Source organism: Echinops telfairi, unplaced genomic scaffold, assembly GCF_000313985.2.
Source record: "Echinops telfairi isolate 266 unplaced genomic scaffold, ASM31398v2 ScPeMD7_9;HRSCAF=40, whole genome shotgun sequence".
In the NCBI taxonomy this organism is placed as follows: domain Eukaryota; kingdom Metazoa; phylum Chordata; class Mammalia; order Afrosoricida; family Tenrecidae; genus Echinops; species Echinops telfairi.
In genome coordinates, this window is record NW_022103906.1 from 44,908,278 (window position 1) to 44,934,376 (window position 26,099).

At 50.6% G+C, this 26,099-nt stretch overlaps 1 protein-coding gene across 1 annotated transcript; it reads left to right on the forward strand.

Moving 5' to 3' along the window:
• The first annotated feature begins 456 nt into the window (after window positions 1-456).
• Window positions 457-15,986, forward strand: DUSP4 (dual specificity phosphatase 4). The gene is made up of 4 exons (XM_004696190.2): window positions 457-1,096; window positions 11,147-11,292; window positions 13,440-13,659; window positions 14,154-15,986. Exons 1-4 carry the CDS (start codon window positions 682-684, stop codon window positions 14,537-14,539), a joined length of 1,167 nt encoding a protein of 388 aa, XP_004696247.1. The 5' UTR covers window positions 457-681; the 3' UTR covers window positions 14,540-15,986.
• The last annotated feature ends 10,113 nt before the right edge of the window (window positions 15,987-26,099 follow it).

Genomic DNA, 26,099 nt, shown 5'->3' on the forward strand with positions numbered 1-26,099 from the left:
TGGGCCTGGCAGCGAACGTCGAGCTCCCTGTTTACTCCGCTCTTTGTGACGTCGCGCTCCCGTGACTGGGCGCGAGCGGTCGGCGCTCCATTCACGCGCCGGGGCGGGGACAAGAGGCGGGGCCTGCGGGGCGGAGGCAGGGGAGGCAGCAAGCTCTCGCGGGGAGGGGGGGCCCGGCGGAGAATGGAAAGAGGCGGGGCCTGGCGAGGTAGTAACGAGTCCACCCGCCCCCTCCTCCTCCCCCGGGGGGGTGGGGGAGCGCCGAGGAGCATTCATAAATCTATAAGCAGAGGAGGAAACTCTGGCTGGGGCAGTGCGCGGAGCTCCGGCGGCGTGTAGGGAGCGGCGGCCGGAACTGCAGCGCCCGCGGCAGAAGCAGCGCCACCGGCAATACAATAGAGGCCACAACCGAAGGGAGCCCTCGGTCGTCGGTCGTAAACACACTCCCCTCCACCTCCCGCCCCGCGCCGCGCACGGTCCCGCCGTGCGTCCGAGGCCGCTCCAACTGCTATGTAACCCGCCGGCTGCGGCCGGAAGGGAACTGGGGAGAAGAGGATCTCGGGCCGTAACCCCTGGGAGCCAAGTTTGCAGCCACTTCTGCGCGCGCTTTCCTCTAGCCTTCGTCTGGCCGGGCTGCCCTTGCCCTCGTCGCGCGCCCGGCGGCCGAGGTTCCCGACGACCATGGTGACAGTGGAGAAGCTGCAGGAGATGGACGGCAGCGTGCTCAAAAGGCTGATGAACCGGGATGAGAGCGGCGGCGGGCACGGCGCCCTGGGGCTGGTGAGCGGCGGCAAGTGCCTGCTGCTGGACTGCAGACCGTTCCTGGCGCACAGCGCCGGCTACATCCGAGGCTCGGTCAACGTGCGCTGCAACACCATCGTGCGGCGGCGGGCCAAGGGCTCCGTGAGCCTCGAGCAGATGCTGCCCGCCGAGGAGGAGGTGCGCGCGCGCTTGCGCTCCGGCCTCTACTCGGCGGTCATCGTCTACGACGAGCGCAGCCCGCGCGCCGAGAGCCTCCGGGAAGACAGCACCGTGTCGCTGGTGGTTCAGGCGCTGCGTCGCCACGCCGAGCGCACGGACATCTGCTTGCTCAAAGGTAAACGCTGGCGCCGAGCGTCAGGCGTTGCGGGGTGGGAGCTGGAGTGTGTGTTGTGTGTGTGTGTGTAAGGGTGTGTGTGTGTGCTTGACGGCCTGTGCTTTAGGTGCCCGGGGAAGGAAAGTGCCCCGGGTGACTCGGGGCAGCAGGGATCCACACGCGCTCTTTTGCTCGTGTTGGTCTGCTCGGCTTCTTAAGGTTTATGTGTGTTTCCGTGCTGTGTGCCAGCGTCCAAAGCCCAACGGAACCGTGCGGGCGCGTTTCCCCGAATCTTCGCCGGCGATTCCGCGTGTATTTACTACCCTTAACGGTTCTCGTGTGGCCGATGAAGGGACTCCTATGTGCGGCCCGTTTGTGGGGACTGGTGCCAGTGGGGACTGGATAGGCCTGCTGCTTTGACGTACCCCGACCTTGCGCTGGGCACTGGGACCGGCCCGGAGAAGCCACGAGCTGGGGAAGAAGGTGAACGTTGAGGGGGGACCAGCCCTGCGGGCTTGATTTGTTACCGGCCCTCCAAATGCAAAAGCGCAGATTGGGGTGCTGGCGTCGTACGGGGCGAACCGTATCTGTTCTCCCGCCGCACAACTCCGAGCTCCGCCCGGAAGGCGGCCAACCCCTCCTGCCGCCCAGCCCGGCCGCGGCCCCGGGCGCTGGGGGCACTAGGGCTGGGTAGTTGAGGAACGGGAGACTAGGACGTGGCCGTGGACCCTTGGAGAGCTCTATTGTTCTTTTGTTTAGACACGATTCTCGAATATCCGATGGCGGCGCGTGTTTGGTTTAAGTGAGAGCTAGAGAAAGTCTTCGCCTTTTTCGGGAAGGCGGTGGGGCGGCGGTTGTAGAGGATAATATCTTATCCGAGGGACTGGAGGGACAGTGCGCTGGTCGCAGCAGAGCCAGCGGCCGAAGCTGCGGGCACCCCTTGGTCAGTGGCCTCGGCGCCCCTCGCTGGGTCGATGGGGTGGCCCTGCAGCCGCGTAGGGTCCCTTCCTCCGCGCATTCCGCGCATTCTTTTGTGCTTGACCGCTTCTCGCCTCGGAACCCGAGGGGCGGTTCAGACCTCCGGCTTCAAAGTGCCGCTGCTCTCGGTGACGGCGGCGCCCGCAGCCCCTTCCTCCCTTTCTCTCCGAACTGGACTGTTCACCGGAGAAGAAGGGAGATGGGGAGGGGGAGGAGGAGAGGGACGGAAACCTCTACTCACCGCCCCCTCCTAAAAACTCCACGAGCTCAGTGCAGACGAGATGGGTTTGCTCCTGGGAACAGCAGGGGGCTTTGTTCTCAGCATTTGCTTCCTGACCACTTGACCTGTCAGCTGCTGGGGACAGGCTGCCGTTGACCTGTGGTTGAACCACGCAGCCGATTTTTCTCTCGTTTTCCGTGCGGATTGTCTTTTGCACCCTTTTGAGTCCCACCCTCTTTCCCCAGCTGAGTGTTTGAGGAGAACGTGTGGACTGAGAGCTTTTCACCGGAAGGACCCTCCAGCCGAGCTAGGCGCGGAACTGTGCTGGGAAGCCCGCCGCAGGCGCACGCCCCCCAATAGATAGATGTGCGTCCAGTTACTGATGAGACCGCAGTGTGCTGGACTTGCTGTTGTATAAACAAGGCGGCTGTCCCGTTCTTGGGACTGCTGCTCGTGGGAAAGAAGATTCTGAGCCCGCCTTCCCTTGTGGGCTTCTGGACCGAAGACCCTTCCCGCAGCGGTACTGGGCCTGGACTCCAGCACACGCGGAGTCTGGGTTTGTTTTGTTTTTCTTCCAGAAAGAAATCCGGAGGGGACCGCGGTGACTGCCCTGGAGCAGCAGTCTGGGCACGTGGCCCCAGGGCTTCCGGGGACTTCGGCCTCCCTTCTGGGCATGTGAAAAGAAAAAAGAGGAAGAAAAAGGTTCTAGGGCACGAGTCACCTCCCCCACCTGGTCGCTTCTGGTCTGGAGAGCACAGTGTCTGATTCCAAGAGCCGTCCGTCGGTGATTGGCTCTGGGCTGGAGGTTCCGAGGCAGACAGGTGTTTTTACCTCTGGGTAGGTCAGGCAGCCTCTGGGCAGGATGACCCCCTGGCAGGTGCTTTTCTGAAGGTTGTCTCCCAAAGGTACACGTTCCTTACCTCCTTTGCCTCCGGTGGCCTGCCCTTTTGGCCCGCAGGCATGACAGTCGACCCTTTGTTTCAAAGTTGACATCCTTTGAGAGTATAGTGCCTATGGGACCGCGCTTGTTTCCTGTGGAGGTTCAGTTAGGTATTCACCCCGGAGAACAGCAGCCCCCCAAAAACTCAGAGCCAGGGAGGGCTCTTTGTCGTTCTGTCTGGGTGCTAGACCCACATCTATGGTTAATTGGGCCCTATATTATTTAACTTAGCTTAATTTGATATGCGATAACCAGTTTCTCTTCTTTCTCTCTGCCTCCCCAGAGAGGGCAGAAAGAAAAGCAAGCATCTGCGTCCCCAGCCCTGTGGGGAGGGTGCAGACTGGATGCGGAAAGTGGCGGGCAGTCTCCAGAGACACACCGCTGCCAGGCTTTCAGGGGAGGGGGCTGTGTGTGCGGTGACCTGAGAGGAACATGGGAAACTGAGGGATGAAAACACTCCTTAGGTGGTCTTTCGAAAATGCTTCCATCGATTAGGGCTTGGGTAATTTGGTTCCCACTGGCGTTGTTCATTTTATTTTCCAGTGGATGGGCCTTTCTGTCCCTGACTCCTTTTGTGGTGGTGGCTGTGGAGATAAAGTGGGGAGGCGGGAGGGTGGAAGACTCTGTGTGGTGGTGCCTGCCATGGGGGTGGTGAAAACAGCAGGGTGCTTGCAGAAGTTCTGAGTCAAAATAGACTCCATCGCAGGGAATTTGGCTTGCAGTCCGAGATTATCTAATTCTGCCAGTCACCGGAGCTTCAAGATCTAATTTTATATTTTTACCACTTTCAAGGGCAATTGATTATCCATTGGAGGTAGTTAAGAAATGAAAAGCAAACATAGCTTCACAGTTAAAAACAGGAGTGCTACGTAATATCAACAAAGTGTTGCCTGCCTAACCTTTAAATTTCCAGGTATTGCCCAAGTTTTGCTAAAAGCAATACCCAAAATAACTTCAATACCCGGCCCCCCCTTAAAATTTTTTGCTAGAGAAAGATTCCCCTTGGGGTAAACAACCCTCACCCCATCTCTATTCAATTTAAAATCCTGTAGAGCATTTTCAGAGGCAGTTAAGAAATTTCCACTTTTCAGACATTATCATAGTATAGTATCTGCCTTAAAATCCTTTTTCTCCCCTCCGTACATTGTCAGATTAGGGTTTCAGTCTCCCTTGGTCATTAAAGAAAGACAAAAAGAATTATTTCCTACTCTAGTGGAAGTCATTCTCTCCCTATAGCCCCATAACTTCCACGTTTCCATAATTCCCAGAATCTCCAAATAACCAATCCATTTCCTACAGAGATTTCAGTGATGAAAACATTCCTCTGACTTCCCAGCTGTCCTGGAGTGATGAGGAGGAATTGGGGAGGATCCACTTGATCTGGTAGGCTGCAATTCATGTGCCCACTAGCCCCCAGACTTGACTGCAGCCTCTGCCTGACCTTTCAGCTTGGTGGAAGCAGCCACTTCTGCCACAAGTGAACGGTGGAACCCAGGCATGGGGGGCCGCAGATAGTAGCCCTAGCATTTCTGGGGATCTCTCCTTCCCTCCCTCCCTCTCCCTCCATACCCCAGTTCCGCAGGAGGACAGTGACATCAAATGGCTTAGTAGCTCTGGGGGATGCTGAAGTTGCAACCGCTGAAAAAGACGGGCTTTTTTCCCTTTGTAAATCCAACATACTGTCCAGGAGGCTTGATGATTGGAAAGGTTAGGATGATAAAATATTAGATCTTAAAGAAAATTTCCAGTCGTTGCTCCAGTTTAAAAAGACAACCAGAGAAGTAAACTCAACTAGATTTTTGCATCCTTTGAATGAGATGTTTGGAACCAAAAAGGAGGCAAGCAGAGTGAGCCCTTGAACCGGAGATCTCAGAACTTGGTGAGGATGGTCAGGGTTGCTCCTAGGGGAGCAGGCCACCCTGAGGGCTGAGGAAAGGAGAGAGGGTGACTGTTTTAAGGAGCCAAGAAAGGCCTTTTAAAAATGAGAACATATGAAACCAGATAGCTGGTTTCCCTACTGGGAAGCAGTTCCCGGCTAACAAAGAGGAAGAATGACAGGAAGAAAGTCCACTCTCCAACGGAAGCTGGCTTGCTGAGCAGAGCCCCAGCCCGAGTACTGTGGACTGGGACTGGGAGGGGCTGCAACAAGGCCCAGCAGGGGACTAGGTGCCAGCCAGCCAAAGAGGTGTCCTGTGGATGGGGTCCCACCCCAAGAAACCCACTGAAGCAGATTTGAAATCTAGCTCAGCATTTCATGGGTGCTGAAGTTAATGGCAGATGACCTTCAAATGACCCCAGGCTTTCTTGCTGGGCTGCATTAGCCTTGGATTTGATAACATGCCCCAGGAGCACTTGGCAAAGCACCTGGTCTGTGAACAGGTGATATTCTGAGCCTTGAGAAAACCAAAAAGCCAAACCCACTGCCATCAAGTCAATTCTGACTCAGCTGCCTTGTAGGGTAGCGTAGAACTGGCCCCTGTGGGTTTCCAAGAATAGAAATCTTCATGGGAGCAGACACCCTCCTCTTTCGCCCTCAGAGCGACTGGTGGGTTTGAACCACTAACCTTGCAGTTAGCAGCTCAGTGCATATCCCACTAAACCTTGCTAAGTTAATGGAAAAAATGTGACAACCACATTCAGACTTGTGGCCATAGCTACTTCCAAAGGACAGTCTTCGCCATCATGGATCCTTAAAAGGCATATATGACTTAAGGATGTGGAATAGCAGGTCAGAAGTCACAGGAAAATCTGGTATGGAATTATAGTCCAAAGGACCGAGGGGAAAACAGGTCAGAATGAAGTAGCCTGTGTGTCAAAGATTTTATTGAGAAAGCAAAAATGCCAACTGCAGGCACCTGCTGCCTTTAGAACTATGGCAAAACTGGTATCTGCTCCCAGTTTGAGGTTGGAAAGCAGGGTTCAGCCATCCGGCCCTGCAGCCCAGTTCCACACCTGCAGGAGGTGGGATAGTCTTGGTATTCGTGGGAACAAGCTTTCTCTTCATTACTTTTGATAAAACATGGTGATCTCAAGCTCTCCAGTGTCTCATAGGGACCCTTCAGGACAGAGTTGAGCTGCCCCCTCCGGTTTCCGTAGACAATGCGGGAATGGAGAACCACATCTTTCTCCCATGGGGCAGCTAGGACATTTGAACTGCTGACCTTGTGGTTAGCAGCCCAACTCGGAGCCCCACTACACTGCCAGGTCTCCTTGATCTCAATTTGACCTTAGAAAAGGAGTGTGCTTAGAAAACCTGCACAGCTTTAAGGGTAGGTAGAGAATACTGAAGGGAAGATGTCTGAGAGCAGTCCTTTTTAACCCTACCCACAGGAAGAAACAATCCCGTTGACGCTGTGACCCAGTACAAACACACACGTGGGTCTGTCTATGCTGAAACAAACTCTATGGAATTGTGGCTGTTGTTATTGTTGTTAGTTGTCAGTGAGTTGATTTGGACTCTTGGCAACCGCATGTGCAGAGGAGACTGGCTTCAGGGGCCATTTGGAAGCAGGTTGCCAGGCCATCTTCCAAGGACCCTCATTCACATCACCAACGTCAAGCAACTAACCTTTTGCGCCACCCAGCGCCTTCTTCCAAATGATACCCACATTAAATACAATACGCTCTACTGTGTTCTAGTATACTTTGTTATTATTATAATCACGTATTAATAGTAATATATTATCATAATAATATATGATTATCTTACTGTTCATGATCATTATCATGTGTGTAACAGAGGGAAGCAGTGCCTGGCCCATCATCATGAGTTTTCCCATCGGGGGCTCATCTCCAGCACAATGCCAGGCACTGTTCTCCTGTGATCCATAAAGATTTTATTGGCTAATTTTTGGAAGTAGACCTCCAGGCCTTTCTTTCTAGTCTGTCATAGTCTGGAAGCTCACTGACATGTGCCGTTGTGTTGGAATTGGAAATACTAGCAACATTCCTTCTAGTGGCATGGCAACCCACAGTCCACCAGAATCCAGCAAAGAGCCGTTGGAACAGCCAACTTACAGGCCAACGAAGCCATTCGTATCTCAGGAGGGAAAGACTTTGCAGTGACCCCTTTGAGCTTTTAGCCATACTTTTTCTGTTCAGATCTTACTATATCAATTACCAACTTTGTTATGTCTTCTGGCCTGCTATGAAGAGCTTGGGGGAGACACTGAACGGTCCCCTCAGGCCTGCTCTGTCCTTCACCTGTTGGGGCCCCACCATCTGCTCACTCAGCAGCGGGGCCCTCAGCCTGACCCCGCTGCAGGCTCTGCTGCACCAGTTGACTGGTGCCAGAAGGCCTGGGGTGTTGGGAGGGGTCCGCCTGTCCTTCCTCAGTCTTACAGCCAGCTCTCAAGACTGCTGGTGGAGAAAGGAGATACAGCTGAGGAAGAGACGCTGTCAACATCTGGGAAGCCGCCAGCCTACGGAGTCTCCTTGTTCCTCTTTGGTCTTTGGGAATCCCGTTTGGGGGCACCACTCAGTGTAGGTGCCAGAAAAGGAAACCTTCATTATGTGTCTCCCAGATGCCAGGTGCCAGCCAGCGCAATCAGCCCTCACAGGCACTCCGTGAAGAGGAAGTTCATTCATACCACAGCGGAAGCTCAGAGAGGCTAAATGGCCCCAGTTTGCACAGCTGATATCGACAGAATTGGAATTGAACCCGGCATTCTGGCTGCACGGCCTCTACTCTCGCAGCTCCTTGGGAGAAAGACGGGGCTTTCTACTCCCATGAAGAGTTCCAGTCTTGGAAACTCCCAGGGACAGGTCCTATAGGGTCCCTGTGAGTTGGCATTGGCTCCGTGGCAGTGAGAGAGGTAGCTTATCTGCCTCTGTAGGTGATAAGCTTTGTACCTTAAACCGTTTTTTGGTTTGTTTTTTACTTTTTAAAATACTTTTATTGGGAGCTCTTACATATCATCACAATCCACACATTCATCCAGTGTGTCAAGCACGTTTGCACATATGCTGCCATCATCATTTTCAAAGCATTCTCTTCCCACTCGAGCCCCTTAAAGAGTTCTTGTGCAGCAGGTCTGCCCAGCACAGTACTTCATTAGACCTCTTGCTACTGCATCCGTAAGGGATGACTGTTCAAGTAAAAAATGAAATGCGTGGCAACTGAAATCTTTTTCCCATTTATCATTATGTTATCTAGAAGTCCAGTGGTGAGATATTTGTTCTTTTTTTACCCCCTCCCTCCTGCTCCCCCCTCCTTCATGAACCCTTGATATTTATAAATTCTTGTCATATCTTGCCTGTCCAACGTCTCCCTTCACCCACTTTTCTGTTGTCCATCCCCCAGGGAGGAGGTCACATGTAGATCCTTGTAATCGGTTCCCTCTTTCCAATCCACTCTCCCTCTACCCTCCCAGTATCGCCACTCACCCCACTGGTCCTGAAGGGATCATCTGCCCTGGATTCCCTGTGTTTCCAGTTCCTATCTGTACCAGTTGTACCTTAAATCTTAAAAACTTTCAACAACTCATATTATGTAATACACGTAAGATGATTTTCTTTAAAAGATTGAAATCCTGTAGATGTGGACTATGAGAGGAGCAGTGTTCTGGGGTGGGACTTTGGGCTTCTCGGAGAGAGGCCTGGTGCGATTCATCCCTGTGGAGGCTCGAGGGTGGCACCAGAGGACTCTCAGTGTAGCACCCAGAGCCTAGTGAGCTCGTCTTGGCCGTTGGCTTCCAAAAAGTCAGCTAATGAACAGTATAGTGGGCCTGTCCGGAAGTCGGAAGCCAACACGATGACAGCAAACACATGGGGGTTTAAAAAGAGATATTTATTGGGGTGAATATATATAAACAAAGATAAACATATGTGTGTGTGTGTCTGTGTGTCACATAGTGGTTATGCCTTGGGCTGCCATTTAAAACCACCAGCTGCTCTGCAGGAGAAAGATAGGCTTTCGACTCCCATGAACAGTTACAGTCTTGAAAACTCACAGGGGCCGTCTCCCCTGTCACTGTAAGGCCGTGAGTGAGATGGATATTTGTGTGTGTGTGTGTGTATGCATGAAATCTGCAGTACGCAGCTCAGGACTAGTCACAGTGTTGTGCAGCTTTCAGCTCAACACATATATACTTCCCAAGCCTTTCCATCACCCCAAAGAGAAACTCTGCACCTTTTAACCACGAGGTGACCAGTGGGGCTTATCATACAGATATGGAGCAAGAGAGTGCAGACGGGCTCCCTTCCCTTCAAAGGGAGGCTCGCTGGTGGAGTGCGTTCCACAAGGCCAGCAGTTGGCATCCAAAGATGTGGCTTTCTGCTCCTAGAAATGGCTTCAGTTTTGGAAATCCACAGGGGCAGTGCGCCCCTGTCCAGTGCGGTTGCTATGAGTTGGAATCGGCATCAACTCAATGGCAGTGAGTTTGGGCTTCTTTTGTTTATTTTCCCCATAAGGCCAGAGCCCCGTTGGAGGGCCCTCGGCTAAAGGCAGTTGCTGCTGCTTCCCTAGTACTGCACTGGCTAGTGTACTGGGTAGCAGCATTCGTGGCCTTAAAAGGAAAGGGGACAGAATGGGTGACAATGGAGGGAGAGGGTTCTCCTGAGATGCAGTGCCCTCCAAGGTCATCAGGACCTCTGGAGTTGGTAGGGTCAAACTCTGCAGCAGGCTTTCCATCCAGCAAGCTTGGGTATTATGACTCAGCAGGAATGAGGGCCAGTGACCAAAGAGATATCCATTTATATCTGGAGGGAGGTGGGGGAGGGAGGCCAGGGAGGGAACCGAGGAGAAACTGCATCCCGTTTCTAAAAGCCTTAGGATGTTTCCCTCCATCTCCGAATCAGTACACAGTCATTTCTTGGGTTGAAATTTGGGGCAATTGATTAACCATCACATGCCTGCCTGGTGGAAGATTAGTATACATGTATGCCGGAGCCCTGGCCGGTACCACTCGGCCATACCGAGTTTGTGGTTGTAGCTGCATACGTGCCCTTCAGCCCTGTTGTCATTTAACCAGTTGCAGGGAACCATGGGCACCAGTGTTCCACATCACACAGGCCCGACGAATTGATGTCTAGTCGGTGTTGGGGCCCCCAGAAATTAAAAAACAAGAGCAAGGCAGGATATTGACAAGAGATTGTGAGCTCCCCTCAAAGGCAAGGTCCCAGAGATTGCGTGAAGGTCAGAAGGTCAGAGGGACAAGGCGGCTTGGCCGGAGGGGAGGGGGTGGTGGTGGAAGTCTGCGCCTGACCCCCACCCAGCAGGCACCTGGTTAGCACTGACCCGAAGCTAGTTACTTTGGCCTCCTGTTATCTTTTTCAATACAAAGCTCTCCCCCCTCTCCCAAACAAGGCGATCTCACCATAACCAACCCTTTCCAACCCTTCCCGGCTTAGCCACTCTTAGTCAGGAAATCCCCCCTGCCCCAAACCTGTCTGTAGCAAGAGGGATTAATTCAGAGTTAAGCCTGTTTCCTCCTGTTTGGGCTTCTTGTTGATGGAACAGCTGTTCGGGAGGCCGTGTAATTGGCATCTGTTCCATCGCTGAGCTCCAGCAGAGCTGGGTGCCAGGGTCACTTTCCCCCTTATTTCCCACATTGGAGAGTTTCTTCAGGGAAAGAGCCAGAGACAGGATGGTGATTGCTCAGTGGCTGTCTCAGTGCCCAGGGGAAACCCACCATGTCCACCCCCACTCCCCTGTGCACCGTGATCTCTATCCCAAACTGAAGGTGTGTCCCCAAACCTTCCTGAAGCGCCCAGATGCTGCTAGGCAGTGGGGTGGGCTGTGCACCTCACTCTGGAGGACTCAGTAGCTCTAGCCAGCATCTCCAGGGCCACAGTGCCATCTAGTGGTAACTGTACAGCCAGCCCCTAGCTTCCCAGCAGATGGCTTTAGGCTGGTGTCCGATTCAAGTTCTTTTCTGACTTCCTACTGGCTTGGTAGCAGCCTCCTTAACCTGAACCTCTTTCTCCTTGACAGGTGGCTACGAGCGGTTTGCCTCTGAGTACCCAGAGTTCTGCTCCAAAACCAAGGCTCTGGCAGCCATCCCACCCCCGGTGCCCGCAAGCACCGTGGAGGCCGTGGACCTGGGCTGCAGCTCCTGCGGAACCCCGCCCCACGACCAGGTAGGCGCCGGCAGGAGCGAGGGCTGAGCTGCTTTCAGATGGCGCCTCCGTGTGGGAGACTGCTGTCACCCTGAATCTTGGGTGTGGGCAGTGTTCGGTTGGGAGGGCCCACTTATGCCTTGGAATTCGTCCTCTTCCCTTTTTAATTACCCCCTCCCTGAAGACTTCCCTCCCACAAGTCCCTGAGGTAGCCACTGGCAACATGCACAAAGTGAGGGGGCTCATAAAGCCACGTGCGGCCTGCTGTACTGGTGGCGGAAAGAACACCCTTCTCTGGAGCACAGCGCATGGAGCCAGCCCTGGCCCACAGCCATCGGGCCAGACCCCATGTTACCTCCCAGTGCCGAATGCCAAGCGGACATAAAGGTCACCCATCCCTCGCAAGCCCAGCTCAGGTCACTCCATTTCTTATAAGCCCATCCCCTCCCGCTCTTCCAGTGAGATGGAGAGGGAGAGCACGTAGGGGACCAGTTCTCCTGCCCAGCGGATCCTGGCTCACTGGAGCTGCTCTGACTCAGAAGGAGGCATGGTCTCAGGCAGCCAAGATCCCTCTGTGTGGAAGGCAGGGTGGACCCTGCTTTCCATGCCTTCAATGGAGCTCTAGGACCCCAAACATGTACCTGAGCTGCACAGCAAGTACCAAGCTTGCCAACATCTGCAAACGATGTACTGTGTTTTGGGGGAAATGAGCCCCGGTGGCCGGCAGGTCAGCATGACGCTGCTAACTGCAAGATGGCTTTCTCCAACTCAGCAGAGAGAAGGTTGTGGCTGTCTGCTCCCAGAAAGATGGATACTCTTGGAGACCCCAAGGACAGTTCTTGTGAATCCGCTATCAACTGGATAGCAGTGGGCTTGGGGGTTTTGTTTGTTTCCTCTGGTGAAAGCTTATACTGCAAACAAGGTTCTCCTTTCATAATTCCTACACGAATTGTCCAGAGACATTGGCGACCTTTCCCACAGGGTTTCAACATCCAGTTTCCTTCTGGATGTCTTCCATTCAGTCATGTGACCTCTTACCCTTTCATCTTTGCTTCAGAGTAATTGTGGACCACTTGGCCTCCTACAGATGATTTCTTTAAACATGTGCGGTAGTCATTGATTTTATATATATATAAAAATTAAAATTTTCCTGAGCCATGATTTAGCTAAAATATAACCTCCGTGGTTAGTTGTGGTTCAAGTTTGTGGAGTATTTGGGGACTAGTCTGAGGGACTTCTGTAGTCTCAATTGGTCTAAGTCTAGACTTTTTCGGGATTTGAGTTCTCTTCCACATTTCCCCCATCTACCAAGATTCAACTTCTAGAGCCCTGGCTTTAGAGGTGGTTGGGTACCATCTAGTCCTGGTTTCCGGGTAGGTGAGGCTGTGGATCATGTAGACCAGTGGCTCTCAACCTTCCCAATGCCACGACCCTTTAATACAGTTCCTCATGTTGTGGTGAACCCCAACCATAAAATTATTTTCATTGCTACTTCATACCTGTAATTTTGCTACTGTTACGAATTGGGTGACCCCTGTGAAAGGGTCTTTTGACCCCGAGTGGGGTCACGACCCACAGATTGAGAACCACTGATGTAGCCTGTTAGCCCTGGAGATTTGTTTCTTTCTGCGTCTTTGTTCTCCTCCTTTCTCTTTTGGTTCAAGACAAGGCTGAGTATGTATTCGATGGTTAGGTTAGATAGTTACACGCTTTCAGATCCCAAACTAAGGTATAGACCATAAACTTTGTGACCTGTAATGGACTGAGTTGTCGCAGGAGATTACCAAGCCCATGAGTATAAACTCAAAATGCTAAAAATGCGGCAGTATGGCCACCAGACAATTGCTGCCTCCTTCCTCACCAGGGAGGGGTCTGCTTGGACCGGCAGGTGGTGCCCACAAGACTTTGTCCATGCTCATGAGCAGAACAGAAGATAAAGGATCGAGGAGTCTTGCTGGACCCACATTCTGTGGGCTCTACGGCAGGGGCTCCAGGAGGACAATGGGGCAACCCAGAGGCGCTATGTCCAGCCCGGGATCTCCCCAGTGCCTGGGAAAGCCGGTCTCCAGCTGCCTTCACCTGCCTGGTTTTCCCAAGCAGCCTGTCTCGGACTGCCTGCTGCTCACACTCATGTGACCTGTGACCTTTGTGTTCTCTCTCTGCTGCAGGGGGGCCCTGTGGAGATCCTGCCCTTCCTCTACCTCGGGAGTGCCTACCATGCTGCCCGGAGAGACATGCTGGACGCCCTGGGCATCACAGCCCTGTTGAACGTCTCCTCGGACTGCCCCAACCACTTTGAGGGACACTATCAGTACAAGTGCATCCCGGTGGAAGACAACCACAAGGCTGACATCAGCTCCTGGTTCATGGAGGCCATCGAGTACATCGGTGAGTTGGCCCTGCTCTTGTCATTAGGGTCGTCAGGTCAGAGCCCTAGGTCAGGGAGGAGGGACTTTGGGAGGCCCAGTGCCCGGGATGTGCCCACCTCCTCTCTTCCTCACCCGCTGGGTGTGTGTTGGGGCACCAGAGGAAGTTGAAGGCTTCCACCACTGCTGTTGGCTTACCTGCCTTTCCTTTGTGTGTCTCTGTGGGTCTAGATAAGACTTTACTGATGGGGAGGAAGACAAAATATGGAGGCGTGGAAGAAAGAGGGGGAGGGGGGAAATTGTTTCTGTTTTGGCCAAGGGAAATCCTCGATCGAGGGCTGGGGTGTAACTGTTCTTAGCCTGCCAGGTCCCCTGCGTGTCAAACACCCTCTGAAGCAAACGGGTTTCGAGAGTAGCCCCCCACCCCATCCTCTCCAGCCTCTGCCCACCCCTACCCCCCACTCCTGCCCCTTGGTCAGGGCCCAGGGCACTAACCATGTGGCACTCTCTGCCCAGATGCCGTGAAGGACTGCCGTGGGCGGGTGCTGGTGCACTGCCAGGCGGGCATCTCGCGCTCCGCCACCATCTGCCTGGCCTACCTGATGATGAAGAAGCGGGTCCGGCTGGAGGAGGCGTTCGAGTTCGTCAAGCAGCGCCGGAGTATTATCTCGCCCAACTTCAGCTTCATGGGGCAGCTGCTGCAGTTCGAGTCGCAGGTGCTGGCCACGTCCTGTGCTGTGGAGGCTGTCAGCCCCTCGGGGCCCCTGCGGGAGCGGGGCAAAGCCACCCCCACGCCCACCTCACAGTTTGTCTTCAGCTTCCCTGTCTCTGTGGGCGTGCACTCGGCCCCCAGCAACCTGCCGTACCTGCACAGCCCCATCACCACCTCTCCCACCTGTTAGAGCCTCTCTCTCAACCCCCAGAGCCGGAAGTCGGCTTCCAGCAAGAGGCAGGGCCTCCCACACGTGGCAGCAAGTCAGAACTGACTAGCAGGGGCCGGTGACCAGCTCCTTCTCCATCCATTTCTCCTTGGCCGTCCTCCGGGCCAGCTAGAATGGCAATAAGGACTTTGAATACATACCACAAACGAACAAACGCCAACTTAGAGCAATAACGCTGCGGACACAGCCGGGCAAGACCTCGGCTTGGTTTGTGTGTCAGTTTTACTTTTGAGATAGAAAATTCTTACCTCATTTTTTTAAGCAGTAAGGCTTGAAGTTAGGAAGTCCACAGATCCTGGCAAATGTGCCCAACCAGTTTTATTGGGAGGCGAGGGTGGGGGGCGGGCAAGGGATAAGAAGCAAACAAGTTTCCCAGAAGTGCCTGGATTTGTGTTCTTGTTACTTTTTCTGTTATCACCGTAGAGGAATTTTGTCCCTCTGCCCCACCCCTCCGCCTTTTTTTTTTTTTTTAAGAAACCTTGTAGGACATGGTTTTCATTTCTAAGTCACCAACAGATTAATACTTATACTTAATAATAAATAAAGGTATTTATTAAGAACTTCCTCAGAGTATGTAAGTACCAAGGGATCTAGTGACAGTGAACTTACAATCTATGTAGTTGTCCAACAACGCAGCACAATACAATAGCATGTCATTGCCAGAGCAGTTAGTACCTGATCGCCCCTAGGGGTGTACAGCCTAGCGCCACCATCGGGCAGCCCTCGTTGTCCCTGAGCGGCAGGTGGGGTGGGTGCAGGAAGAAACGAAGGGACTGCCTTCCCATGACTCTGGAGCTGGTTCCGGGGCCCACAGGCTCCTGAAGCTACGTAAACCACAACAATAGGACCTTCTCTCTCCGGCGATCCAGAATTTGGTTCGGTGGTGGGCGCCATTTGCCCTAGCCGTGCCAAGGACCCGCCTACCACCTGTGATAAATGCCATATCCCATTAGGTGCTCCTGAAAAACCGGGTGCAACTCTGATTTTCCTACAGGGAATCATTTGGCCACCAAGCGATACATAAATTATACTTTCATCACAAAGTATAATGATTTCGGACGGACGGCTAAGTCGAGAGATCGAAACTGAATCCTTTTGTAAGTTGCAAGGCCCCGCTTTTCTCTCGTGGAACCTTGGGTCTTTCATTTTAGGGGGCTGACTTGGCCAACAGGTCTCCCCTGGTCTCCGTGCATGTTGTGAAGTGCCCTCGAATGAGAGGAGCAGTGTGGACTCCCCGGTCCAGGTCCCTGTCAGCCGGCAGAGGGCAGGCTCAGAGAAGGGGGGATGGGAGCAAACTCCTTGTCCGGGGGCTGGCTCTGGGTTCAGTGCTCTTTTAGAATCCTTTCCTGGGACAATGCCATCTGGAGAGGCCTTTCCACATGGAGGAATGGCTTTTGGAATGCGGAGGGCAGGTTTTCTGTAGGGTGGGCTTGGGGGGGTTGGGCGGGGCCGGGAGGGAGAGGGAACAGGCTACATGTTACTTCATTCGTAGTATTGTGGCACTGTGCTGGTCCGGAGTGCCCGATTAGGGGCCATTGCAAGCTTGTCTAGAAACGAGAGCATGTGTTTCTTGGTTTGTCTTTTAGCCCTTTGAGCATCTAGAGCTCAATGAACGTTCTCGCTCACCTCAGTAACTTCAAGCCGCAGAGGTAGACTAGTGCTGGGAGGCTCTCTCTCCCCGAAGCAGCCCCGGGCTGCCCTGCTCTGTCCCCCACCGCGACCCTGTGTCCGCTTCAGCAGCCCTGCCTTCCCGTCCCACCTCTGGGTGAGGCCAGAGTTCCCGCTTCCTGCTTGTAGACAAGCCAGAGAGAGGCTTCCTCCTCCCCCCTGGGAGCTGGGGGGCTGAATCGTTGAGGGCGAGGCATGGAGAGGTTGGGGTTCCTGGACAAAGGAGCCATTTAGAGACAGCGCTGTTGGACATTCCTACTTTTCCCCTTGGTTCCTGGAAATTGCTTCATGTTTTGTGATGAATGAGGTCAAATGGGCCCTGCAGCTGAGAAAGCCATGGGCTCCAACAGTGGATCGGATGGGCGGGGGTGGGAGGCCTGCTTGGGGCGCAGGAGAACAGATTCACTTTTTATAGAAGGAGTGTGCAATGGCCAAAACTGCTTCCCAAGATTGGAATTTAACCACACGGACAGATTTGTCCTCCCGCTTTGCTTTTCGATCCGAGCCTTCTACTACCACTGGAACGAGCTACTGATAAAGCCATATCCCCTGTGCTTGGTAACGGGGTGAGTGAGCCCCAAACCTCCTGGAAATAAATAGGAAATTGGCTTGGTTGGCAGGGGGCACATGTTAGATGCTCTTCCCCCAACAGAAGCCTCTTTGGTGACTCGGCTAAGGATGACTTCTCTAATGCGAAGCCCCGAACGGGCAACGGGCTTCTGTGATTTCAGGCTGGGGGAAATTCGCCAATGGCCAGTGGTTGGGGCCACAGTCCGCGGTCTTCAGCCTTGCTGTTAGCTGTGACAGACAGTAGGTAGGGTCTCGATATGCTCTAGAGGCCAAGCAGTGCTGCGGATCCCTCCTGGAATCCAGACTGTCCGAGAAGGCTGATTGATGGAGAGGCCGAGGGGAGGGGGCTGCCGTGGCACAGAGCAGTCAGTGTTAGGCTGGAGTCCGGGAGAGTGGATGGCCGATTGCGCCCCTGCAATCACCCTCCCCTGGGGCCATTTTGTGCACGTGTTCATTGCAGCCAGATTGCAGGGAGTTTTCAAAGTGGAAAAGACGAGTTTGCTTGTTTTTTCTTCTTAACCAATGGGAAGATGGGGGGTGGGGGGTAGGGCAGCTGATTGGTCTTGAGAATGGGCTGGAGATGAGGATTGGCTAAGGGTCATAAAGCCCTCACATTCAAGCGAGGGCTCACCTTGGCTGCCCGTTGGAATTGCCTGGGGGCTTTAAAAAATGGCCTGACTCTCCCAGAACACCAAGGCGGAAACACAAGGCTGCCTGATCCCGGAAAGATTTTTAAAGCCTTGGGGACCCCTCTACAGAAGCCCTGTGAGTTGGAATCTACTTTGGGACAGAGGTTGGGGGGTGTGGGGATGGGAATCCCAGAACACTTCCGTCAACGCCCTGGGAGTGGGATCCGCCCATCAGTTTGTATCACAGCCCCAGGCCCTTGTGATGTGCAGTCGAGCCTGAGAAAGGGCTTTGGGTGTTGTGAGGCTCACTACTGGCCATGCCTGGGCCTTGATAACGGCACTAGCTTGACCCCCAGGAGCCCCGGGGCTTGCTACTGGCTCCAAGTGGTCTCTCTGCCAGGCCTAGCAGTGTTCTCCTCCGGAGCCCCCCGTCCTGCTCGCTGAAAGCCAGCCCATCTGGGGAGCATCGTTAGGGTACGGAATTCAGCAGCAAGCTGGTGATGTCTCACTTGAAACTTCTTTGTCTAACAAAGAGCTGGACATTGTCCCCTTGACGGCGTTCCCTTGCCCGCCACTACCCGGTGTGTCCTCAGAGTTCCAGTGATGCCAGAAAGACTTCTTATAGACAGCACTGCAATCCGTGTATCTTCTGTAAATAGCCCCATCTTTCAGAGTGATGTCATTTCTACATTTGATATGCCTGAATTTCTGTAGGATGTATATCATTTGGGGGGTGGGGGTGTTGTTGTTGCTTATGGATTTCTGTTTTGTAGAAGAGTCAACACGTCTGTTTTTATTTATTGCTTGAAAAAGATCATTTGAAGAAAAAATAAATACATTTCCAACCACCTCTGGCTTGGGTTGTCCTTTCCTGGAAAACTGCCCTGCTCCCCTGCCTTAGAAAGGGGAGGAAGAAGATGGGAGCATTGAATAATCGTGTGTGTGTGTGTGTGTGTGTGTGTGTGTGTGTGTGTGTGTTGACATCTGCAGTGAGACTGGACAGGAAAAACCGCCAGCTCATCCCCTGTGCCCCCTCCCTTACACACACACACACACACACACACACTCCTTCAACACACACACACCACTCAAGAAAAACAAGAGGAAGGGGCCTCTACTAACATTTGAAAGACTGATTTCCAGTAGCAGAGAAGCCGATGGGGAAGGGTTGGATGATGATAACAGATAGGGCCCTTCAGCTGAGAAGCTACTGAGTGCTGAGCCTAGGACATGGGCCCGAGGAAGGCCAGGGAGAGACAAAAGCATTTGGCAACGATCAGAGACTGAGGAGTTAATGCTTCTAGGCACCCCTCATTGCTGGCTCAAAGGGTCCAGTCTGGCCCATGGGGATTTTCCCAATTTGTGTTTTGTTGGGATCATGGAAATAAATAGTATGTTTCAAAGGCAGATGAAGGAAAGGAACTAACAAAGGTCTGGAGGCACAGGTAAATGGTCCCCAACACTGATCTATGGGCCTCTTGCATCTGATTCCATTGGTACACCAAACTGTCACGTACAAAAGGGGAGGGAAGTTTCTGCAATGAACTTTCCCAGGAACGGACAGGCCTGTACAACACACAGACCTATACAATGAACTTTATCTAAAACGGACAGACCTATAAGAAAGACATACTGTGCTCTTAGCTAAAAAGCCTCAGTGTTGGAAAGAGAATTCATAAATAAGCTTACACCTTTCATGTGATTTCTCAGTGAAAACACCAACAAGATTTAAGAGAGACCGACAAAATGATCTGGAATTTCATCTGAAGAAGTAAAAATATCCAGGGAAACTCTAGAAAAGTAACGGGAGGGGATCACATGGTGTGCGGAGAGGGATTTAGATCCTTCAGGACTGCACATCTAACACTGTGTGAGAAAGATTGCTGGAATCTTTGAGTTCATTTTTTAAATGGGCATTCTTCGGCCCACTTAAAACATAGGCTCTCCCGGCTCTCCCAGTGAGTCGGATGTACTCTCCAGTTCAGGGGTGAACTTCTGCCACAGATTATGGCCTCTTGCATACAGTCTACTACCCCTGGTCTCCCACGGAAACAAGCCATGACTGAATTGTGTCCCCAAAGTAAGTGTCAACTTGGCTGGGCCCTGCTGCTCCGTTGTTTGGCAGCTGTGTAACGAAGTCACCTTACCCGATGGTGGGAGCTGATAAACTCAGCCCATTGGTTGTAAAGAGGTTGGGTGGGAGGAACACTCTTACTTGGGTTGCAACCTTGATTTCATGGAAGGGGAGTTTCCTGAGGGCAGGGCCCGTACCACCTTGCAAGAGGTGAGCAAAAGAGAAGTGAGCAGAGGAGAGCACTCAGTATCCAAAAGAGCCAGAGCTGCACGTAGTGCAGGTCTTTGGGCCCAGGGGAAGACTGATGGGAATACACAGAGATCCCCAAGGGACTCGGACCACAGATACTGAAAGGCAACAAGAACCTTCCTTTCCAGCTGACAGCAACCCCCTTCAGCTGGGGCCGGTGTCCTCAATTTGGACTCAGTGCTTCCTGTAACTCAATAAAATACACTACATTGAGGGAATCAGAAGGATTCTGCTCTATGTGAAGAAGAAAAAACGCCCTCAAAATTCACTGCCATTGAGTCAGTGCTGACTCATAGGGACGACTGTGGGTTTCCAAGACTGTAACTATTTATGGAGTAGAAAGCCCAGTCTTTCTCATGTGGGGCTGCTGGTGGTTTCAAAGTGCCAACCATGCAGATTGCAGCCCAACACGTAACCACTACACCACCAGGGCTCTTGCATTAGGGGTGGTGATGTGTGGTGTTCACATGCTGCTAAGCATCCCTAGTCCCATAGCACTGTTAACCCACCAAAATAGTACCTTCTAGAACCCAGGTTTGTTAGAACTTTTCAGAGAGCACTGAGGCAGCCATACCCATAGAGCTGGGCCACAAGATAACTACTTCAAAGAACTAATAGTTACTGAGTGCCATTCTAACTGAGTACCTCATATTAACCCATCATCCTCCCAGCAAACTACTAGCATAAATGACCTAATATGACCTTTGTTTTGTAGCTGACCACAGTTGGGCATAAGGGATATCAAGTAGTTTGGCCCAGAGGAGAGGTAGTTTGTCCAAGAGTCAGGATTGGAACCCAAGTTTTCAACCACTCTGCTTGTGCAGTACTGTCCCTGCCTGCTTCACGAAACATTACAACATCAACTATCTCAGATAAAGACAGGCTAGATGTGATTTTGTGTTCTATTGTTTTGTATTGGGTCTCCCAGCTGTTAATGACAGGGGAAGTGGAGGCCTAATTATAATAACAGATACAAGGGGATTTAGGAACACAGGGGTAGGGGTGGGGGGAGATAGGGAGGGAAAGGGGATTTTGGGAGTAACTAATGAAGATGGGAGGGTGGAGGGAGCACTAGAACTGATTGTGATCGCATGAATCATCTTAAAAGCAATTTAACCATGGGGGTATGTGGTAGTTACATAATCTGGTGTCAATTTGGGATTTGAGAGGATTAAGAGTGCAGGGGTGGAGTCTAGTCTGTCAATTGGGTTATAGCCAATGAGGCCTCTGTGTTGGCATGGCTTTTCCCTGGGGATTCTGAGAATTCCTGTTTTTCCTCCTTGGAGGCGTGAGACACTGCTCACACCCTGGGAGACATAGCAGCTGACAAGACATATAGAACTATGTTAGTGCCCTGAACTGGAGAAGCCACATGGAGATCCTTGTCGGTGCTGAGATGCTTACAACGCCACTGGATCCAGAAGACTTCTCACCTGCTGGCCTGTGATCTTCCTGCATTCAGCGTCATTGCATGTGTTTTGTGAGTCTGAAGAGGATTTTATAGATTGGTATAGGCCATATGTACTAATATCAGACTTACGGACTTGATCTGGATTGGGCTGGGATATTTTCTCAATATTTAATTGCTTTTGTATATAAACTTCTTTCTTATATACATATGTGTGTTTTATAAATTTGTTTCTCTAGTCTACCCGGACTAACACAGGGAGGGAAAATGCTCTACAATTGATGTGACCACGATTGTACAATTCCCTGTGATGTGATGAATTTTATGGTATGTAAATTACTTGCCAATAAAGCTGTTGGGGGTGGGTGGGACAGAAATGCTAGAAAGGAGAAAGCGGTAAAGTATGATTGTAGGAGAAAATGGGGGCACTCACTGATTTCAGCCCCTTGGCCTGTCTACTAAGACTTAACTCAAACAGCACCTTCTTACAGCCAACACACCCAAGGTCTTTCTACTACAACTCAGCGACCAGATTGAGTGCCCGATAAGGAGGAGGATGTGCTAGGGAAGATGTTTCCTGGCTCCGCCATCACAGGACACAGAGCTGCTGAGACCCTGGGCTCACCAGCCTGGTTAGACAGGCAGAGAGCTCACCGGCCTGCGTGGACAGGCAGACGAGAAGAGCTCCAGGGCTCTAGGCAGTACAGAGACACTCCCCTGATTTCTAACTAAATCCTTCCCTGGTTCTCCAGGTCACACTACCATATGATGGGACACTTTGGAATAATTTCTGATGATTTTATGCTTGTGACCCAGATGTCCCCATATGCCACCTGGCTACCCTCCCTCTTTCTGAGGTTTTCATCTCAAGGAGCTGGAAACAGGGAAGAGTTGCTATCTACCAGGAGTGTTAGTACTCTTAGGTAACAAGTAAGATGGACAACCAAGCTCTGACCTCCGGCTTCTTACCCCCATGAACCTGAAGCAGGTGACCTTACAGAGCAGTACTGCTATGGATTAAATGGTGTCCCCTCTTCACACACACAAACACACACACACACACACACACACACACACACACTCACTCCTTGGAATCTTAAGCTGTGCATATACCTCTGTTTGAAAATAGGATTTTCTTTGTTATATTAATGAGATCATGTCTATTACATGGAGTGGGTTGTAAATCATCACTTCTGACTTCTAAACAAAACAAACTAGATGCAAACACATGAAATGGACACATGGTGAGGTCCAGGGAGAAGACAGATGCCAAGTGAGGACTTTCTACAACCCACGGGACAAAGGCGCCCTGGAGCTACTGACAAGGAGGAACCCGCATGCTGAAGACCCTGATTTGATGCAGAACTATCAGAAAATTCATTTCTGTTCCACTTTGGGTATTTGTGTTACAGAAGCCCTGAGTAACTCAGGCAAGGTTCCACATAAAACGTTCTTCCCCTATCTAATTACAACGGAAGAGTGAGAGGTGTGAGCTTTGCGACGGAAAGAAGAACAAGAAGAACATGCTAACCTTGAGGCATAGGAACCTCACCCAAGGGGGAAATGTAGCCCACTGGATGTCCTGGGATCCGGCCAGTTGGATGGGCTCCTCCTCTCTCCTGAAAAAGAGGGTTGTTAGTAAGAAGTGGCATGAGCAGACAGAGCACAGGAAAGGAATTAGAAACAAGCCAGGGTCGATCCCCCAACATGCACCCTCAGGAGGGAGAAGTCATTAGAGCAAAGCTGTCTGTCTTCCCTGCTCCTGAGGGTTCCGTACCTGTGTTCTACAGGGTCCATGCACCTAAGCGGTGGACAGTCTATTTTACGGGGACTGAACTAGTAAAGGTCCCATTTGAGTTCCAAAAATCTCACTGCCGAAAGAACAAGCAGGAGAAGGAGCGAAGATCCAATTCTTTGGCTACCAAGAAGATATTCTGAAAATGGTGATCAGCTCTCCCTCAGGGAATCCACTCTAAACAGAGCAATAGGTGAGCATTGAAAGCTCAATGGGGAACTACTGACCGTAGCCCAATATAGTGACTTCTTGATGGGTGCTCCTTGGGACAAGGAGCCTTAGTGGCATGGTGGTTATGCTTTGGGCCACAAGGTCAGCAGTTCAAAACTACCGGCTGCTCCATGGGCGACTTTCTACTCCTGTGAAGAGTTATAGTCTCAAAAACTCATAGCTCCAGTTCTACCCGGTGCTGTAGGGCCACTATCAGTTGGAATTGACACATGGCAGTGAGTTGAATTTTTGAGTCCTGGGACAAATATTTCCATTACAGATATTCCCTTTATTGCTGAGCAAAGATTGATTCTCATCTTTTGGTCCCAGCACTCCAATAATCTTTCTGGATATATCCCCATATGCTTTGGTGGAAGTTGATCTTACCTGAGCTCAGGGTTTGGGCCTGTGTGACTCAGTCCTATATTAAGTAGCACAATCTCACCCAAGGGAGAAGTTCAGGGATGAGTTCTGGACCTAAAACTACCCTTCAACTACCCTGGACTTTTATTGGGTGCTTAGAAAGAATTATTTTCACATCTTAGGGGCTACTGGGACCATCTTGAAACTACAAGAGAAAATTCTGCAGAGAAAGGCACCAACATGAAGGAAATAGGGCAAGAAATGTGGATCCTGTTTATGCTGCCGAAGAGCACTGGGCTACTCACTGCAAGGTTAGCAGTTCAAATCTACCATCCACATCTCAAAAGAAAACTAAAGCTGTCTGTTCCTGTAAAGATTTATAGCTTCATAAACCCTATATAGAATCACTACAAGTTGGAATTTAGTTTGTTGCTTTTAATTCATTTGTTTGTCTGAAGTCACTGAGCCAAAAAGTTTCCTTCGTTGAATAAAACCGACTTGAGTTGTTATCTTTCTTGCACTTGACATACCCTAATATCATGCACCTCACATCTTGATAAATGGAGAAAAAGATCCTGTCTTACTTAGACCCACAGTCAATGGTCAAGGACGTAGTTGTCAAGAGATCAAAAGAAGAGTTGTGTTAGGTAAATCTGCTGCATAAGACCTTTTTAGGATACCGAAGAGCAAGGATGTTACTTTGAGGGCAAAAGTGCACCTGACCCATGGTATTCTCCATTGTCTCACAGGCATGCAAAAGCTGGACACTGAATAAGGAAGCCTGAAGATGAACCGACACATTTGAATGCGGTGCTGGAGAAGGATATTGAAAGTACTGTGGACTGCTAAAAGGACAAACCGATCTGTCTTGGAAGAAGTCATGCCAGAGTGCTCCTTAGAGGCCAGGATGGTGAGACTTCATCTTACATACTTTGGACATGTTGTCAGGAGAGACCAGTCCCTGGGGAAGGACATCATGTTTGGTAAAGTGGAGGGGCAGCAGAAAAGGGGAAGGAACTCAATCAGATTGATTGACAGTAGTTGCAACAATGGGTTCAAACACAGCAACCCTCATGAATATCACTGCAAAAAACCTCAAAAAGATTTTAGTGAACTGAGTTCATAAAAAAATATATAAATGAGCATATGACCATGAAAATTTATCCCATAATTAACTATTGTAACTATATTAATAGGATAAAGGAAGAAAAACTGTATGATCACCTCAACAGATGCAGAAAAACAGGTGACAAAAATATTGAAACCCATTCATGATAAAAACTCACAGAGTATGAATCCAGACCAAGGACTTCTACAAAAACTCTATAGACATTATTATGCTTAATGGCAATAGACTGAATTGCCTCCTTCAAATCTGGAACATGATAGAGGTCTCTCTCATTACTTCTATTCAACATTATGAAGAAGCAATTAGGGAGAGAAAAGAGATATAAAGAAATAAAATAATCCATATGGGTAAAGAAGAACTCAGATTATCATACATACTCAAGTATAAACTGACCTGAATATCAGCCAAGACACCTAATTTTACCACAAAAACTGCATTAAAAAATATGCTGAAAAGCTCGGCTTATACTCAAGTATATGGTATTTCTACTTGCAAATGACATAACCATAGATGTAGAAAATTCTAAGAAATTTACCAAACTTAAGAGCTAAAAAAAAACCACCCTAGTTCAGTCACATTGCATGCTAACACACAAAAGTCAATGGCAAATCTTTATACACACACACACAAACACACACACACAAATGAAATTAGGAAAATTATCTCATTCAAAATAGCATCAAAAAGAACAAAAGACAGGAAGACCTTTAACAACAACAAAAGTACAAGACTTGCACACCTAACACTACAAAGCATTATTGAGAAAAATTAATAATTGAACAAACATTCCATGTACATGGATCAGAAGACAATATTGCTAAGACAGCAATTCTCAAAATGATGTGCACAGTCACAATCCAACGCATTGTTGGAGCAGATTCTGACTCATAGGAACTGCATGTGCTACCTACTAGAACTAGTCCCTTGGCTATTCTTGGCTTTCACCTTTAAGGAACCACATCAGCAGATCTTTCTTCTGCAGAACATTTGGCAGGTTCAAACTTCCAACTTTTAGTTAGTGATTGAGTTCCAACCATTTGCCCCACTCAGGACCTATAATCAATATAAATCCCCCAAGTCCAAACTGATGACCACAGAATCAGTTCTGACTCATAACAACCCTGCTGGGACAGAGTCAAACTGCTCCTGAGAGTTTATGAGATGGAAGTTTCACAGGAGCAGGTATCTTCCTCTTTCTCCTGAGGGTGACTGCTGAGATCAAACCCCTGACCTTGTAGTTAGCAGCCAAACATGTAACCAGCTATACCACTAGGGCTCCTGGGTAGGTTCAAGAGTTGTATGAACCCCTAATAAAACGATTAAAAAACAAACAAAAAAAAAAGAAACAAAGCATGTTACTAAAAAGAAAGAAAAGAAAATTATCAAAATTACAAATGTGTGTATTATATATATACATATACATATA